This window comes from Melopsittacus undulatus, chromosome 17 (assembly GCF_012275295.1).
Source record: "Melopsittacus undulatus isolate bMelUnd1 chromosome 17, bMelUnd1.mat.Z, whole genome shotgun sequence".
In the NCBI taxonomy this organism is placed as follows: Eukaryota; Metazoa; Chordata; class Aves; order Psittaciformes; family Psittaculidae; genus Melopsittacus; species Melopsittacus undulatus.
Window position 1 is genome coordinate 4,411,051 of NC_047543.1, and position 17,523 is coordinate 4,428,573.

The following is a 17,523-nucleotide window of genomic DNA, read 5'->3' on the forward strand; positions in this document are numbered from 1 at the left end:
CAAAGCTTTTTTCAGTCTTAAAGTTCCTGGAAATACCTAATCTCTGAATTCTCTTCCTGTGTTTTTAAATGCATGGACCACACTCATAAACACGTTTCCCTTGACTTCAGGGTTGCTGTAACATTTATTCACACCCCTGTTGTGAATCAAGATGTTAGTTGAGGCAGAGCTTAATGCAGGGAGTTCGTATTGCTTCTGCCATAGAGTGATGACGACGTATGGCACATTGGAGTGCGGCTTCACTGTGTTCTTCTGGGCTACTGCTCTTCATCAGGAGGTTGTCTCTCAAAGCATCGTTGTGGATATGTGGGCAATGTAAGAGTGAAGGTGAAACTCTGAATCATTTCTTTGAGAAGCATGGGAAGAGCCAGCCAGCAGCTGTCACAGGAGAATGTGAACAGATTGCTGTGTACAATGGATGTTATACATGGAGTAAATGCCTGAAAGCAGAATTCAAGGGGGGTTCTTACTTTCATTTCCCACTTTCTTTGATCTTGTGCTAATTAGCTTTAAAATGTCACTTACTTTAAACCAGTCCTTGTTACCTGTTCTGTCTGAAGCTTGAAGGCTCTTTGAAAACAGTTCACTAGTTCATAAAAGGTTGGGTATTTATTTGTTCACTAAATGTTAATTTAGTCTTTACGTGTTATTAAATCCTGAAAACTAATAGTGGGAAATGTACCTTTCTCAGTGTCTTAGTCTCAACATACTATATTTCATATCCACACTTTTGAGTTTCTAATGTAGTGAGTTCAGCTTCCCTCATGAAAAGAGGTAATCTGGTGCTGCAGGTACTTTAAAGATATGATAGTTTATAAGTAACAAGTTTTGCCTCTGTTTTCTGTCAGAAAAACAAGTAAGGAGCTACCTTCTTAACAGATCTTCTTTCCATCATTCCTACTGGGAATTAAGAGAAGATGTATTGAAGAAATGTGATGCCCCAGAACCCTCTGAGAGAGAAGCAAATCTATAAAGGAATAAACAGTGAGATATAGACTAACCATTTTCCTTCATGTCAATACAGAATATTGTCATGGTACTTGTCAGCAGTAAAAGTACAGGAATTAAGGCTCATCTAATGAGATGGTTTTTTCAATGTTGCTTGTCAGGTTCATCTGTTGACTTGGTGCTCCACAAAGCTTTGCTTCATTCTCAGTGTAATTCTGGTAGGAATTATCTAGGAATATCCACCTGCCTTCTGCCTTGAGTGAGTAAATGTAGAGCCACAGACAGGTTTGGGTTAAAGGGACCTTAAAGCTCCTCCAGCTCCAACCCCTGCCACAGGCAGGGACCCCTTCCACTGGAGCAGCTGCTCCAAGCCCCTGTGTCCAACCTGGCCTTGAGCACTGCCAGGGATGGGGCAGCCACAGCTTCTCTGGGCACCCTGTGCCAGCGCCTCAGCACCCTCCCAGGGAACAGCTTCTGCCTAAGAGCTCAGCTCAGTCTCCCCTCTCTTGGGCAGGTTCAAGCCATTCCCCTTGGCCTGTCCCTACAGGCCCTTGTCCAAAGCCCATCTCCAGGTTTCCTGCCTTTAGGCACTGGAGCTGCTCTCAGGTCTCCCCTTCAGAAGCCTTATCTCCTCTTTCAGTGTTCAGATCTGGGGGGACTGTACTGCTAAACAATACTATAATGTTCCCATTGACAGTTTGGCAAAGCATTGTATGGTGCTGCGATGCTGTAAGATTTACACTCTTAAGCTTTCCTGATTATTGGAAGGATTTTATCATTGAGGTGGTGATTCCTATTGGGAAATGTATTTTGATAGAAGAATGCAACTGTTGAAAGCATCAAGCTCCTTTTGATGCTAGGCTGTATCATAAGGAGTGTGGCCAGCAGGTCGAGGGAAGCATTGTACATGTGACTTAGTTTGCATTTCCTTAATACTTTCATAGTTAATAACTTTTCATTACTGGAAAAACCGTAAAGTTCTACTCTGAAAATACATATTTAATAGCTCCCAACTCGCACAAAACTTGCCAGCAGTGGCCAAGTAAGGTTTGTCCAGCTCAATGGGCATCGAACACTTTCTCATGAAACATCTTAGCTTTCCTAATGAGCTTGCAATAAAACGTGATTGTATTTTTAGTGATCATAGAAGAAGAAAATAGTGGGATCTGCCTGTTCTAGTGCTGGTATATGGGGCCAAAGTAGTTTGCTTTGATTCTGAAACAGACTGGATTTCCCTAGGAGGTCTCTAGAAAGAAGCAGAAATGGCTTCTGTGGGCTGTCATAATGTGTAGCCACCTAAAATGTGAGCTAGTTCTCACAGCCTGTCTACTAACTGTTTCAGTTTTAAGCAAACCATGGAATAGGCATTAGTCATCCAGGAGGATTTAACAGGAGATTGCAGGCTTGTTCGAGTTTAGCATCTGTGGAAGGTTGCAGCATTCAGTCTGTCTCTACTCTCTTGGTTTTTCTCATTACATTGGTACTACTGCTTTCTGCTGCTCCAGAAACTGTTTGTGTGTGTGTGTTGCATTGAAACCTACCTTTGTTAGAAGATAAAACATGTGGCAGAGTCTGTCTGTATGTGAACCAGGAGATTCCTGAGCTGTTTATTAAAACAGGCTACTTTGTGCTGTTGATGCTCTAAAGCAGAGTTCATAGAGGTAGTAGGTTTTACCTACCTGTTGATACTGTTTGGATACCTTTGCTTGCATAATGTCTTCATTAGATTTGGTAAAGTTGCAAATGGCAAGCTAAATAACCAAGTCTGGTAGCTCTTGCTTGCCTGACTTGCTGCTGGAAGCATAGTGTAGAAATGGGAGTATGAAGGATCCTCATTGGCACCCTGCACCTTCACCCTCTGCTGACACAGCTGCTTGTAAGGCTGGAGGAGAGAATTAACCTGGAGTTCACTGGGGGTATGAAAAAAGCCTGATCCAGCTCCTCCTAATAGTATAATGCCATTTGCCATCTAATCCTTCTAATTCCATGAACTGATATGACCAACAGAATCTTTAATTATTCTTAAACATTATTTCTGGCTGAGCAGTAGCTGAACAGAGGAGGAGCTGTGACCAAGTGAGAGGACACTGTGGTGGTGCATGCAAAAGGAACAGTTGCTTTTGGTGACCTGCTGCTTCTGCTACTCTCTTTAGTGAAAATCTTAACGAAGCAGGGTATAAATTTAGTGAGCACTTATGTTTAGAGTACTACAACCTTGTCTGGAAGGCACAATGAGAAACCACGTCAGGAGTTGAGGCTAAATTAGGCTTATTACTAAAAGGCCTTTGTTTCCATCTCCCACTGGTGCAGGTCACTAAAGCTCTAACCATCCTCTGAGGCTTCCAGGTGAGCTCTGCAAATATGGAATTAGTCCTTGAGACATCCCAGGGCTGGTAACTGAGGGTCTGAATGCGAGGCATTAATTTATTCTCTACTTGTGGTGCTTTGGAGAAAATTCCTGGATACTCTGTATATTCCCTGTGCAGAGACTTAATCCCAGTAGCAGCATAGCACTTTCTGGAACAGTTTGCCATGAGAAAGCTAGAGGTGAGCATCATTAGCAAACTATTGGCCTCACCTGTGGCACTGTTCAGACTCAGTGCAGTTGGCTTCTTCAGCATAATTAGGTTTAATTAGGTTACACCTGAGCACTGATGGCACAGCTCCACGCTGGCCTCTTGTCAGTGCAAGCTGATGTGGGGATAGCCCTTAAACCTCCCTCTTAATTCATAGGAACTTTTAGGTTCTGGGCTGTCCACTGCTACCATGAGAGTTTGATTCTGAGGAAGATGCCATTATGAAGGTTGATTGTCCCTCCAGTCTTTGATGGAACTCCAAATGGATACCTGGAGAGTATTCCAGGTCCAGCCAGGAGGTTTGAACTGGAGGAGCTTTAAGGTCCCTTCAACCTGAACCAGCCTGGGATTTTATGGAGAGCCACTTGAGTCTGCTTGTTCTTAAGTAAATCCATCAATCAGGTGTGCACAGGATGTTATCAGTGTAATGCTCAGTACTGAAGAGGAGGTAAGTCACATTGAGATTCAGGCAGCTCTCCAGTTAGTAGCAGGAGGTGTTTACTGCCTGCTTGTTGCCTTGCTCAAAGCCTAGATAAATACACTTGGATTAGTGGGATGTTGGGGGATTATAATGTTATCATGTTTCAAGGAAATAACACTTTGAGTTCTGTTGCCTCCTCTTTACTTGTAAGGTCTACTTCATATTTTCTTCTTCGGAGGTTGCAAAGGGTGTTGTGTGTGAAGTAGCTATTAGGAACAGATTGTAGGGGAGGAAGGATATGCAAACCCTCAAGTTTTCTTTCTATGCTGTGAGCTGGAACATAACAGCCATCTAAAGGAATGAAATAAACAGAGTTGAAATTGAAGACAATTGTGTTTGTGCCCAGATGGAAATGTGTTTTCTCATGTAACAGTAGGATGCTTCGAAGAAGGGCCTGAACTGTGTTTAGGAGCCCTGGGAATAAGCCTAAATACTGGCTGGTGGTGCTTTGAAGTTATTACACAAGGGCTGGATGATACTCAAGTGATTCATAGATGGAGAGGAAACACTGGTGCTGTACTGTGTTTTCTGTTTGATATTCATGCATTCATACATTCATGTGTGTAGACAAACATACGCCAAAAGCTGTTTGAGGAATCTAACAAGTGAATGCTAACTGCTGAGAGGCAGGAGAGGCTGAAGTTAAAGTCACTGCACACTTAGTGGTGTTTGTACATCTGTGCTCTAAGCTGCTGCTTGGAATGTTGGTATCTCTCATAGATAGTAAAAGTATATTATAGTCATAGTAAAAGGACTTTCAGTGGCTTTAAATATGCATATAAAGCTCTTTTGAACTGGGTACTGCTGTTGATTTAGTTCAGAGTATTAGAGAAATGGGAAGAAACTTAAGATTGCATTTACTGAGTGCCCTCCAAGAAGAGCCTAATGTTGCAGGAAGAAAATCCTAATGTGTTTCTGTAAGATAAATGTGTTACCTTGTAACTCTGGAATATTGAGTGTACAATAGAAGGAAATGTGTGGTTTGTTGCATGTCTTGATCAAAGAGTCTTTACTATTCTTTTGGTCTGGTTAGGAGCTGCTTTTGTTCTTTCTGTTTGATTCTTCACCTACTTTAATGAGAGGATGTTCCACCAGCAGAAGCTGTCAGCGTGTCTGCTGAACCAGCAGCTCAGTCCTTTATCTTCAACAGTGTAGACACAACTGTGTTTTTTCTTTCCAAGGACATATAGAGCAAGGAAAGTACATGGATAATGTTTGCTTGATTTACTTTTTGCATCAGTTAACTCTGGGTTTGAGTGACTTCTCCTCCTCATGGCAATTTCTTCAGTTCAGAGAAGACTTTGACAGTCCGCTTGCCCAGGACCTAAAGACAGCGGCTTCTCTGGTCTGTGGGGTGTTCTCATAGAAATCACAGAATCCCGGCCTGGTTTGGGTTGGAAAGGACCTGAAAGCTCCTCCAGCTCCAACCCCTGCCACAGGCAGGGACCCCTTCCACTGGAGCAGCTGCTCCAAGCCCCTGTGTCCAACCTGGCCTTGAGCACTGCCAGGGATGGGGCAGCCACAGCTTCTCTGGGCACCCTGTGCCAGCGCCTCAGCACCCTCACAGGGAACAGCTTCTGCCTAAGAGCTCAGCTCAGTCTCCCCTCGGGCAGGTTCAAGCAGTTCCCCCCTTGTCCCATAACTACTTGTTGGCAAGATTGACTTCTGAGCAACAAGGAGGATACAACCCGTTCTGATAGGTTTGGTTTTAATACTAATGGGCAGTGGAGGAAGTTTGCTAAATGCTGTGTCTTTCCCAGTTTAATGGGATAATAATTGTATCAAGCCATTGGACAGAAGACGTAGGTCCTGCTAACAGAGCTAGAATGATCCTGGCAATGGCCTGGATGAACAGAAGCACACAGAACATAAGGCTTTGCATGGATGTTGATTCCTATGGCTAGAAAACGCATTGGCAAAATAGTTTGTAGTCATTCGGAGGTTTTTATTTCTTTAGCACTTTCTTCCTCCTTCTCAGTGATGTTTCCTAAGTTGGAGCATTGCTTTCTTACACCCCTTGTTCTTTTGCTTCACACAGTGTTTGGGTTGCACACAGTGGAACAGGATCACCATGTTTCGAAACAGTCTCAAGATGCTGCTTACGGGAGGGAAGTCAAACCGCAAAAACAGGTCCAGTGGTAAGTAAATGTCACCTCCTCCTGCATGTGTGTCATTTATGGGTTTGGAAGGTTCCTTTCATGTGTGTTTTGGTCTTTCTAATGGCTACATACTTGATGATCCTGTGGACTCAAACATCATCACAGGTAATTTGAATATTGTCCTGTGATTCAGTATTTAAAAACAGATGTCTATTAAACTGTATGTAAACAATAATCTGTTTTATTGGGGAGATAAGATGTAGGGAAAGCAAATCATAGTTCTACATAATCCTGTAGTAAACTGACATCAAGTCTCATCTTTCAGTTAGGGAAATGAAAAACCTTTTTTCCCTCTGCAGTGACTGTGGTGACTTGTGGCAGTGAAATCTTCCTCACAGGCAATGCTTGTGATAGCAACAAATGGGTTTAGTTTACATCTTTAAACAGGAGGGAGAGAGGAATGTGGAGAGATGCAATTCAGGAGAAGTCGCCCAAGTTTAGTCACCATTTGATGGTCTCCTCTTTCTGCCCCCCTCAGAAAAGGATTTACAGTCAGCCCTGGTTCCTATGGCTTGGCTTGGTTGATCCATGGAAGAGGTTAGGAGAGGTTGTAATAGTGAAGCAGCGTGGAAATCCTGAGATGCTTTAGAAACGTTTTTATTTAACTCTTGTATTTGTTTCCAAAAGTGGGGTGTTGGCAGCGTAAGAGCTTTTAATTAGCTCTTTCATTTCTCTTTTTGAAGCCATCTGGCAGCACATTCTGAATATTTTGGGATACAGCGTTTATTTGTGCCTGTGCATCTGTGTCAATAGTGTGAACGTACATCGCATGGGAAAGCACGAGTGGAGGTGCAGGGATGCAGCAGGGATAAGCACTGTGGAGCAAAGGGCTGGTTTCCCTTGTTGAAACAAGTTAATATGTGTTTTTCACAGTGCCAGAATTTCCCCCCTCACTTTTAATATCTTCCTGTCTTTTATTTGGGAAAGGGGAAGTTGCTCTCAGTTTGCCCTGAGGTTGCCCAGTGGCAGCACTGGGGTCCCTTAGACCTCACTAATGTTAATCTGGTGTCTTGTGAGGGCCCCAGTTTGTGCTGGTTGGTCCTTGTCACAGAAGGTTCAAGCAGTGCATGTGGGTGTTGACTCCCTTGTGTTAGCTCCTGTACTTGGTGTGTACCTGCTACAGTGAGGAAATGTCTGTTTTGCAAAGAGCCTGAGGTCCTGGTTGTCATTCACAGCTCTTGTGAAGGAGATTTTCTCTCCTTCTGAACTCCTCAGTCTTTTGTTGCAGGAGTGGTTAATGTGAGGGAGGTACCTGCATGAAACACAGGTTTGGGGCAGACCCAGGAGCAGATGGCTCCGGCCTCTTGTGAGTCAGTATCCCTGTGAAGTGTCACATGCACAGTTTAAAGCCCAGGTGAGTGCAAGTCTTTTGGTGATACCACCTTTGGGAAGTGCAGAGCCAAATCATCTGAAAGAGAGAGCTTTATCTTTGTCAGATATTCTGGTATCAGTCCTCAGTATTCCTTTTGGCTTAGCTCCCAACACAGTTTGAAGGATCCTATACTTGTAGAGCTTTGCAAAGACGTGTTTCTGGGTTTTGTGAATGAAGCATGTTAGTTCTGAAATGAGATTTGATGTGGCTGCACGTCTGTCTGGGAGCAAAACAGAGATGGAGTGTCTTGAGAAAGAATGTGACAGTGTTTAATGGAAGAGCTTTTCTCTAGTGCCTGATGACTATCCTGTATGTTTAATTTATTACAAGTCTGCCTTTGAAATCAGGTGCTTTAGTGAGAGGTTCTGTCTGGTGTTCTTGAGGGGAGAGAAGAGGGAATAAAGAAAGGAGATGAGAAGGTTTGTTATATTAATAGTGTGTAAATGGAAAGCTATCTGCATTGGAAAATAGTATTTCAGATAAGTGTCAATCTGTCAAACTCTAACGTGACATTAGATGGGTGCACTGCTGCCTAGATTTTATACATAAATACATTTAATTCTCTATTTCTTTAGTAAGGAAGAGCAAACGAGTAACTCTTCCATGTCTGTAGCATCCAGTAGTCTAAGCCTGAAATTTGATGCTTTATTACTTGCTTTGCAGTTGTGGAGGGCAGCAGATTTGATGCTTTAAAAGTTGATACAAAAGGAGAGTACTTCTCTAACCATATACAACATGAGTTTGTGACCCTGTCACTGGGAGTGACAGAGTCCTATACTGGTCTAAACAACCCAACATGATACACCTCATCTTCCTCATTTCCTAAACCTCAGGGCTCCTTTTCTCTTCATCCTCTGTTCCTTCCTGCTCTCTTGGTATGTGAAGGGAATGGTTCCTGAGGAATCCTCCCACCCCCTGGAATAAAGGCACGTGTATAACAGATCCAAGGGTCTCTTCTCTAGAACCTTTTCACACAGCAGCTGCTACCTTCAGGCTGCCTCCATCACTGATAGGGTTTGGGGTGGGTTGTGTTGGTGGGTGCTTCAAAAAGATGAGGTATTTATTGACTTTTAAACACTATTTTCATTATTAGCATGACTTAGATTGCCAGTCAGAAGTTGGAAATGAAGCTTCCTGATGGTTTTGGTGCTCTGATGTACCCCAGAAGCTGTTTCTCCATGGGGAAGTGTGATCTGGAGAGTAAAGCGCCCCAGCAGCCAAGGCAGATGAGGCCAGAACAACCCTTGTACATGGGACTTTTCCCATCCCTGGGAACTGGGAGCAAACTCAAGATCTTAAGTTTTATTATGTTGTGAATAGAATGTGCTGGAGGTTTCAGGTCTGCTGTTGATTCACCTTCCATGGAATGACTGTAAGTTCTGTAGGTGGGTGTCAGCCCACTTGGGTATCTCTGGTGTGTGTGGGTTTGGATGAAATTCCCATGTCTGCGTCTTCATTTCCTACACTCTGGTCATTTTGCATTGCAGTGCTGGGCTGAAGGTATTGCAGGGCTTTTATGGGGGCATCCAAGCAAGCACCTTGGGTTTGAAATGAGTGTTCTTGGCAGTGCCTTTCAGTAGTGCAGTTAGTAACGGGGTCAGCTAAGTCAGACGAGCAATCCCTAGGTGTTGTGATGTGGTTTTGGTAATTCTCTGTGATTAAAAGAGCACTGGTAGCAGTAACAGGAAAATGCCTTCTTATTATTCCTCTTTCAGCAACTGCTGAGCAGCTCCTCTGAAGAGCTGTGGTTACTGTTTGTTTTGGCTCCGATGGGGTGGGTGCTTTTCCTTTGCTTCTCTTAATGCTGTTGTGGTTCAGGAGCACACACGGCATTTATCAAAGCAGAATACCGCTTAGATGTACAGTTACATGCAGTAATGCCAGTTAAAATAAAGGCACTCATACTGCAGCATGAGGTGGGATCATCTCCTGTGGTTAATTCTCTGTGTATGTGTAGTTTCCCAACTCACAGGACTTAGTAGCAGCCTACTGCATGTGGTACAACTCTGTGCATGGGTACTCGTGCATGGAGTTAATCTCTTGTCTGAACAGAAATTCTCTTGTGGCTCAAAGGCACTTGAGGCCTTTTTCAGTATTGCCTTGAGGACACATTATGACTGCAGTAGTATTTTGATGAGGCTTTTGTTGTCTTCTGTCACAAATGGGTATTCCATTACGCCACAGTGTCTATAAAGCTGAAATGTGATCTCAATATACTTAAATATTACCTTTCTTTTCCTAATCTAAATTAATTTACAGAGAGATGCAGGCACGCACCTTTTCTGACTCCTGTTTGCATCCTCAGCTAAACTTACTCAGGATGTGTTTGTTTTAAAGGACTCTGCTTTGCTCCATCCTTCTGTTCCTGCTGCTTTGAGCTCCAGCATGGTTATTGTGGCCAGAAGCCCTATGGCTGAGGCAAGCAGCTGCACTAAAACCTGCAGGTAGGCACTCCTGCCTGTCACTGCTTGTCAGCTATGGTTTTGAGGCTTCTTTCCCCCTAATTCTCCATTCTGTGTTCTATGCAAGTCCTGCATCCAACCTGGGGCCCCAGCACAGGAGGGACCTCTCATATTTGTCTGCAGTTTGCTTGCTTCTACTGAACATTCATTGATCTGGGTATGTATTTCAGCAGTTCACATCTAATCAATCTGCTAATACATTCATTCCAATACCATGTTAATGAAATAAGTCTATGTAATGGATCCAGTTTTTCCACCTATTGCAGTTACCCTTGTTTCTTTTCCAAGCAGATGGCTTATTTCCTTCTTGCATTATCACGTTCAATTTACACTACTGTAAGAGCTCAGATTCCCTTTAGAAGCTAGTAAAATTCAGCTGCAAAACTCTGTTTTACTTAGTTTTATTCCTCCTTATTTTGTGGGGTCCAAGCCCAGGAATTTGCTTTTTATTTCTGGCAGAGGCTGAGGTAGATTCTTAAAGTACTCTTGTTTTATTTCTTTTGCATGTTAAATGCATCTGAGGCATCTGATCCTTTATAAAGCAGCCCAAAGGGTCTGCTCTTTACTTGTGGGTTACTTAGGGATTGTGTCTTCCTTGTTCTTGGTTGATAAAATGCACATAGTTTTTATTTGGAGCTTACCAGCTGCCTGTCATTCCTGATGGTTTTGGTGTAGGGTTTTTATTGCTCCTCTTTCCTGGTTCACCGGAGAGCCAATTACTTCCAACTTCCAATGTACTTATGGGGCCTTTTGGAACCTTCCACTTTATATTTGAATTCCAGGACTAAAAGAGCCCTGTCAGATGCTCTTCTCTTTTGATTCTCGTCTTTCCAAGATAAAAGGCATTTTGGAAGGTCGCATCACTGCTTTGCCAGAGCTCCTCACAGTTGCTGATCTGTCTGATCTCTTTTGGAACTCTAAGCATCATTTTTATCCCCAAAGAGTTTGAGGGGGTCACAGTTGCTTTTTGGGTTTTGTGTCTGAAAGGAATTGCAGAGTGATGAGATCCAGCTGGTGGCCTACAGAAGGTATTCGAAGTGAGTTATTAAAAGACCCATCAGACTTGCAGAATGCCTCATGGTGCTGAGTACCAAATGTGTCCACATGCTCAAGGTGTTCCATCCAACTTCAGACCATTTTCTCCCAGAGCTTTTGCTATTTGTTCATAAATCCATTTTGAAACAAGTCTGGGCTATGCTGACAAACCCACAGCTCCTCTGACAACAGTGAAGACTTGTCCTTGAGTTTGAGAGTGAACTGACCCTTCCTTAAGGCTTTTCATGTATAGAATTTAGGGTTTTCCCTCTGAAGAGGGAAGTAGATCTGGAGGAGCTGTGTGTACACATACACTGTTCTTACTAAGGCACATTGACTTGGGCAGACTGTGTCTCGTTCAGATACCAAGTGCTTTTCCCAGGCACATAAAGGATGCTTGGACAGTAAAGCTTTTGCCTCAGTCCTGCACAGCTCTCAGGGAGAATTTTAGCAGCTACTGCCCCTATTGTCCTAACACACATTTCTTTGCTTCTGATCCACAAATACCTTTTGTATAACACCACACATGTTAACCTCCCTTGCTTTATAGCCCCCAAATAATCCTGACTTGACAACTCTGTGCAGTCCTGCCCTGTGTTTGTAATGGTTTTATTAACTCACCCGTTCCACTGGAGCTCATCAGCCCGTGCTGCTTTATGCTCCTGTGCATGTGTGGGGAGCAGGGGATGACCCAGCTCAGTCAGCCTGGGCCTTGCCAGTGTTTTCACACATTGGAGCATCTCCAGCTGTAACAACACGAGTGTTGACTGAGGCTGGCTGCATCCCGTGGTGAGGAACAAGTGGTGGATGTCCTCACCCACCTGCTCTGTTGCCACAGCCCGAGAAGTGACTTTATTACCTCTTCAGTGAGTTTTGTTCTCACATCCTCTCTGTGGCCTTTTCCACCCACTTGAGATTGAATTTTTGTTCTGTACCTTTTTTGCTTCCATCAAATACAGACATATATACTATTTTTTTTTCCATAGAGGGATTTTTAGTCCTTTCTCAGTGTTTCCTGATTGTCATCTTGTGGTGCTATTAGAGTCCCAGCCTGCTTTGGGTTGGAAGAGACCTTAAAGCTCATCCAGTTCCAGCCCCTGCCACGGGCAGGGACCCCTTCCACTGGAGCAGCTGCTCCAAGCCCCTGTGTCCAACCTGGCCTTGAGCACTGCCAGGGATGGGGCAGCCACAGCTTCTCTGGGCACCCTGTGCCAGCGCCTCAGCACCATCACAGGGAAGAATCTGTGTGGCTTAGGATTACGTTTGTAAATGGGGTAATACCTCATCCTGTGCCCTTGCACATGAGCACCCATTTGTGTCCAGCACTTGGGTGTTTTGCTGAGCAGGTGCTGCACGAGAGCTCACAGCAGCTGCTTTTGTCAGGGTCTTTTTATTGCGTATGAGGTGGGTCAAGGTGTTGAGCTTTCCAATGCAGTACTGCACAGGGGGTAAGCAAAGCAGAAGCATCAGTTCTCTTACTGAATCTAGCAGAGCTTTTTTGCCTAAGGAAAGAGATATATCAATATACTATTGCAGTCAGACTGTGGTGACACAGGTGTTTCAGAGGACAATAAAATCTATACATGCTGTGGAACTGGGCTGTATCTGGAGTTTTGTGGTGTTACATGTACCCGCAGGTTTGTAGTAACTTCCCATTGCTGTCTTACTCTCTCTGAACCAGGAGAGGGAGCAGATGTTTTCTGGCTAATCACGTATCAAAAGCTGCTGACATTCAAGGGAGATAAAGTTACATTTTCCACATCAAATGACTTTGGCTTCTCTTCATCCTCCACAAAATTCCCATAGGCAGCTCATGAGGAATATGGACACTTGCTTGAAAGAAACTATTACAAGAAATGGGAGGAATTTGTTAAGCCAAACTGTTGGAAAAGTGGAATGTCTTTTCCAGCATGTCCGAGGAGACTTCAATACTCAGCTGTTTAAAATCCCAAACAAAGCAATTAAGGGAGTTGAATTCACTGATACGAACCTATTTCATCTGTTAATTCAGAATGAAAACTGTGATGTCTGATGGCAGATGACATGTAAGTAACAAACCCAGATTCCTGAAGACATGATTCAACCAAAACAACTAATCTGTAAAAATAGATTTCTCCTTTGATCCAAGCAAACTGTTTTTGTGCAAATACACCAAGTATTGAATGTTCTAAAGAAATTGATTTAGAAACATTCAACACTTGGGTGGTGATTTTGCCATTTTACCTTAGTGTGATGAATATATAATGTGTTTTCTCATAATCAGAGTTGGAAGAGACCTTAAGGTTCATCCAGCTCCAACCCCTGCCACGGGCAGGGACCCCTTCCACTGGAGCAGCTGCTCCAAGCCTCTGTGTCCAACCTGGCCTTGAGCACTGCCAGGGATGGTGCAGCCACAGCTCCTCTGGGCACCCTGTGCCAGCGCCTCAGCACCCTCACAGGGAAGAGCTTCTGCCTAAGAGCTCAGCTCAGTCTCCCCTCTCTTGGGCAGGTTCAAGCCATTCCCCTTGGCCTGTCCCTACAGGTCCTTGTCCCAAGCCCCTCTCCAGGTTTCCTGCAGCCCCTTTAGGCACTGGAGCTGCTCTCAGGTCTCCCCTTCAGGAGCCTTCTCTTGTCCAGGCTGCCCCAGCCCAGCTCTCTCAGCCTGGCTCCAGAGCAGAGCTGCTCCAGCCCTCGCAGCATCCCCATGGCCTCCTCTGGCCTTGCTCCAGCAGCTCCAACTTTTCTTTGGAGCAACACAGTCTAATGAAGGCATCCCAGCACCCTGTCCAGGTGAATCCCCAATGAATCAACATTGAAGAATCTGTCACTTCCCTGGGGAGATTATTCCAGTGCCAGACTGAAATGGGCAGTGGCTCACGTCAAACCCTTTTGCACTGCTTGGAAGTGTTCTCTCTTACAGCATGACAGGAGTATTCCCAAGCAAAATGGAGCTAGGCCTACTTCATTAGTTGCTCTATTGCTTATTAAATGGAAGGTGGCTGCTGGATGCTGCAGGAGGTACAAGGAGTGCAGTGGAACATGCTGCTTGTGTTTACCTGGACCATACCTTAATAAAAACCAAGCCTTTGCCCTTGCTGCTGTTGGGTGTCTCTGTGGATGTACCCAATTGCTCCACTTATGGTGTCCTCCCAGCCTTTGGAGTGTGCCTAGAGGCAAACCTTGCTCTCCCGTGAGGGTATTTGGAGGAGATTGGTTTGTCTTCAGGGCTGAACCCTTTGTCCTTATATCTCTGTTAACCAGCTCCATTCTCATCTCACTCTCTTCATTATTATTAATCCTTGTTAGTCTAAGGCTTTTGCTTAAATTTCCACCAGAGATGTGGGATTTTTCCATACCACTTTTTTTCCCTCAGTTCCTAAATACAAATATTATTTATATTCAGTGTGACTTCTCCATAGCATGTGTTGATTCTTGCTCTTGTTTATTACATTGACAGATGTTGAAACCGTCTCTCTTCATCCTAGAGTTATGTTCTGTGTATGATTCATGTTTTTGAGGGATTTTTGTGCACTTATTTGCCAACTTATATAAGACTTGGTGGTGAACAGGGACCTGTTCTTGTGCGATGTCTACAAATATGATCCAGTGCAATTCAGTGGAGGTTAAACTTAATTCCCTTCTGCATCCTCTTCCTGGTCTCCAGGGTTTCTCTAGGCCTTTGCAGGAGTGTTGCTTTCCTCCTGTGCCTTTTGCAGCTCCCAGCTCAGGACTGTGGGTACCAAGGTCCTGGTTCTGTGGAGACAGATAAGTGTCTCTTTGTGCCGAGTATTTGTGAGCCCATGTCTGGAATGTCATTATTCCTTTCCCCTTTATGGAGCTGCATTCACTCTTCCTTTTTTCTTTCCAACCCAAACCATTCAGTGATTCTCTTCATCAACAGTTGCAATGAGCACCATGTTCTTGCTTTAAGTGCTGGAGATCCATCCTCCCTGTTTAATGGAGATGCTTGTCTCTGCTGGTGGTTCTTTGTACAACCAGCAGTGTTCACCTCTCTCCTTGAGATGCTCCAGTGAGAAGATCATCACTTTACAAGAGATGTGGAGTTGTGAAAGTAGAACTTCCTTATTTGTTCTGGAGGAGCCAATGTTCCTCCTGTGCAGCACCTCTTGGGAGCTGCAGGAGCCGCACCTAGAAGCACTTCAGGAAGACTGGGGCACAATGAGACAGAAAGCAGATGAAACAGAAGCTACTTCTCCATGTGTGATGGCAGCAGAGCGGAGCTGTCGTAATAATTTGTTTATTAATTCAACACAGTTTTCTTAATTTCCTTCCTATTTTCCCAAGGGAAGTATTTCCTGAGCACCTTTTGGGGAGGGAATTGTTCCTCAGCTCCATCTAAACCTGCCCTGGTGCAGCTTGAGGCTGTTTCCTCTTGTCCCATCCCGTGTTCCTTGGGAGCAGAGCCCAGCCCCTCCTGGCTCCATCCTCCTGCAGGCACTTGTAGGGAGCCATCAGGTCCCCCCTGAGCCTTCTCTTCTCCATCTGAACCCCCAGGTCCCTCAGCCATTCCCCATCACACAGTCATGCCCATGCCCCTTCCCAGCTCCATTGCTAGGTGAGGAGGGATGTGCAGGCTGCTTGGGCACTTAATAAAATCCTGTTGTGGGATTTCCTGCATTAGATTAAGCTGAAATCTGTACTTTTTAAATTCAGTAGGGTCACAAAAAAGAGAAGTCTGCTGTGGAAAATGAAAGAAGCATCTTCTTTTGATGAATGCAAATTTAATGCAGTCACGTTGTAACTTGTTCTAGGGATGTTCCTTGGTTGTTCTGTCAGTGGGTTCTCGGGCATCACAAGAGGTTAATGTCAACTTTGGGGTTGTTCTTTCTGTTCAAGACACAAAGTCTGTTAGTATTTTGTACTGAGACTTGGCACCAGCAGTGATTTATCCAAATGAGTCTCTTTAGGATACTGTGCATGAAAGAAACCAGGCAGCTGGCCTTGCTCCAGCACTGGGGAGAATGGATAATGGGCAGCTTGGGGCCAGGGAACTGGGTTAATCTCCTGTGAAGGGCAGAGGTCTTATGGGCTTCATAGGGAAGAAGAAAGGGAGAGAGGAGACTGGTAGGTTTGCCATGGCTATGGGCAAGGTGTCCTTCTGCCTTGTGTTGCTCGTGGCGCCTAGGCCTTTGCTATGTGCTGTGGGTGACAGTGCTGACAGCAGAGAGGGTGGCTTGGCCATTAGCCTTGGCTGCTGTAGCAAGAAGAGAACATTGTGGGAGAGCTCCTGCCTTTGACTTCCTTATTGTGGAAGCCCCTTTCAGTGAGCAAGGACAGGTTTCTGTGGGTGAGCACTGTGTGCTGGTGGGGTGGCCACAGGTATTGGTCAAGGGTTAAAGAACTCCACAGAGTCTGGTTTCTTTGTGCATGTGCTTTACTTCCCCCCCGTGTGCAGGTAAGTTAGGGTGTATCTTCTGAGTGTCTTTACAACAGGAGAATGTCTCCCTCTGCATTGGTTATAACATTGCAGAGTTCTCAGGTCTTCATTTTAAATGTATTTGAATGAATTAGCAGTCATCTGAGTTGAAGTTAAAACTAATTTTAAACTTCCAATGCATTTCCTAGCATCAGAAGTCAGCACAATCTCATTATGTTACACATCTGTGTGTGCTCTCTGTAGGAGTGCTCAGTCACGTGAGCGGTTTTTAGGGCTGGAAGTGATTCTCTATTCATGGGGTGCTTTGTGCTGTGGTACTTGGCTTTGCTTGGGTAGTGATGTAAAAATACATGTAACGTAATGGCAGCAAAGAGGTCAGCCCATAAACCCGATGCGTTTTCATGACACAGATGGTACCAATTCACCAAAGATTCTCTCTGAAAACAAATTCCAACCCCCATCTCCTAATTTAACCTGTACATGGAAGAAACAACTGTGATTTTCGGATACTGATGCTGTAAGACAGGAGTGAGGCCAAGAAACCTTTGCCAGCAGTGGTTTGCTGCCAGCCTGGTCTTATTCAAAGACCCTTTTTATTTCATATCATGTAATACTGATGTTCAGATTGCAGCAGTTGCTTGTGTGCATCAGTGAGATTGGGAGCGTTCATCAGGTGGTGGTAAGAAGGTGACTTTGGCAGTAGTTTAGTGGAGTGGAAATAAAGAACAGGATGACAAAGATGACTATTGTTTTCTTCACAGTGCCCCAGACCTCTGCAATCACTGTAGCCCACAGTCTGGGGAGCTTCACTCAGCAAAACTAATGGGAAGAGAAGGAAGATACAGGCTCTAAAAGTGATGAGAAGGTCCTGGGCTGCCAGTGTGTGCAGTGCTTGGTAAGAGAGACTGTGAGGAGCCACACTGCTGGGATGATATTTATAGTAATTAAATCTCTGTAAATCTGCCTTGTGTGTGCTCATCTCTTACCTAGTTTGAGGTTGAATTTGGAAAATACATGTTTCCAGTTAAAAATCACATATAGGAACTGACATGACAGACTCTTACAGGTGAGGTTAAGATTAATCCTGCTTTCTGAATTGGATGTGCAGGCTTG

General features: G+C 44.4%; 1 protein-coding gene across 1 annotated transcript in view; it reads left to right on the top strand.

The window, feature by feature from the left end:
• TANC2 (tetratricopeptide repeat, ankyrin repeat and coiled-coil containing 2) overlaps nucleotides 1–17,523 on the top strand; it is a 210,615-nt gene that overhangs the window by 32,029 nt on the left and 161,063 nt on the right. The window contains exon 3 of the mRNA XM_034070068.1: nucleotides 6,044–6,143. Within this exon, the coding sequence (XP_033925959.1) occupies nucleotides 6,077–6,143 (67 nt within the window). The 5' untranslated portion in view covers nucleotides 6,044–6,076. The remainder of the gene's footprint in view (nucleotides 1–6,043; nucleotides 6,144–17,523) is intronic.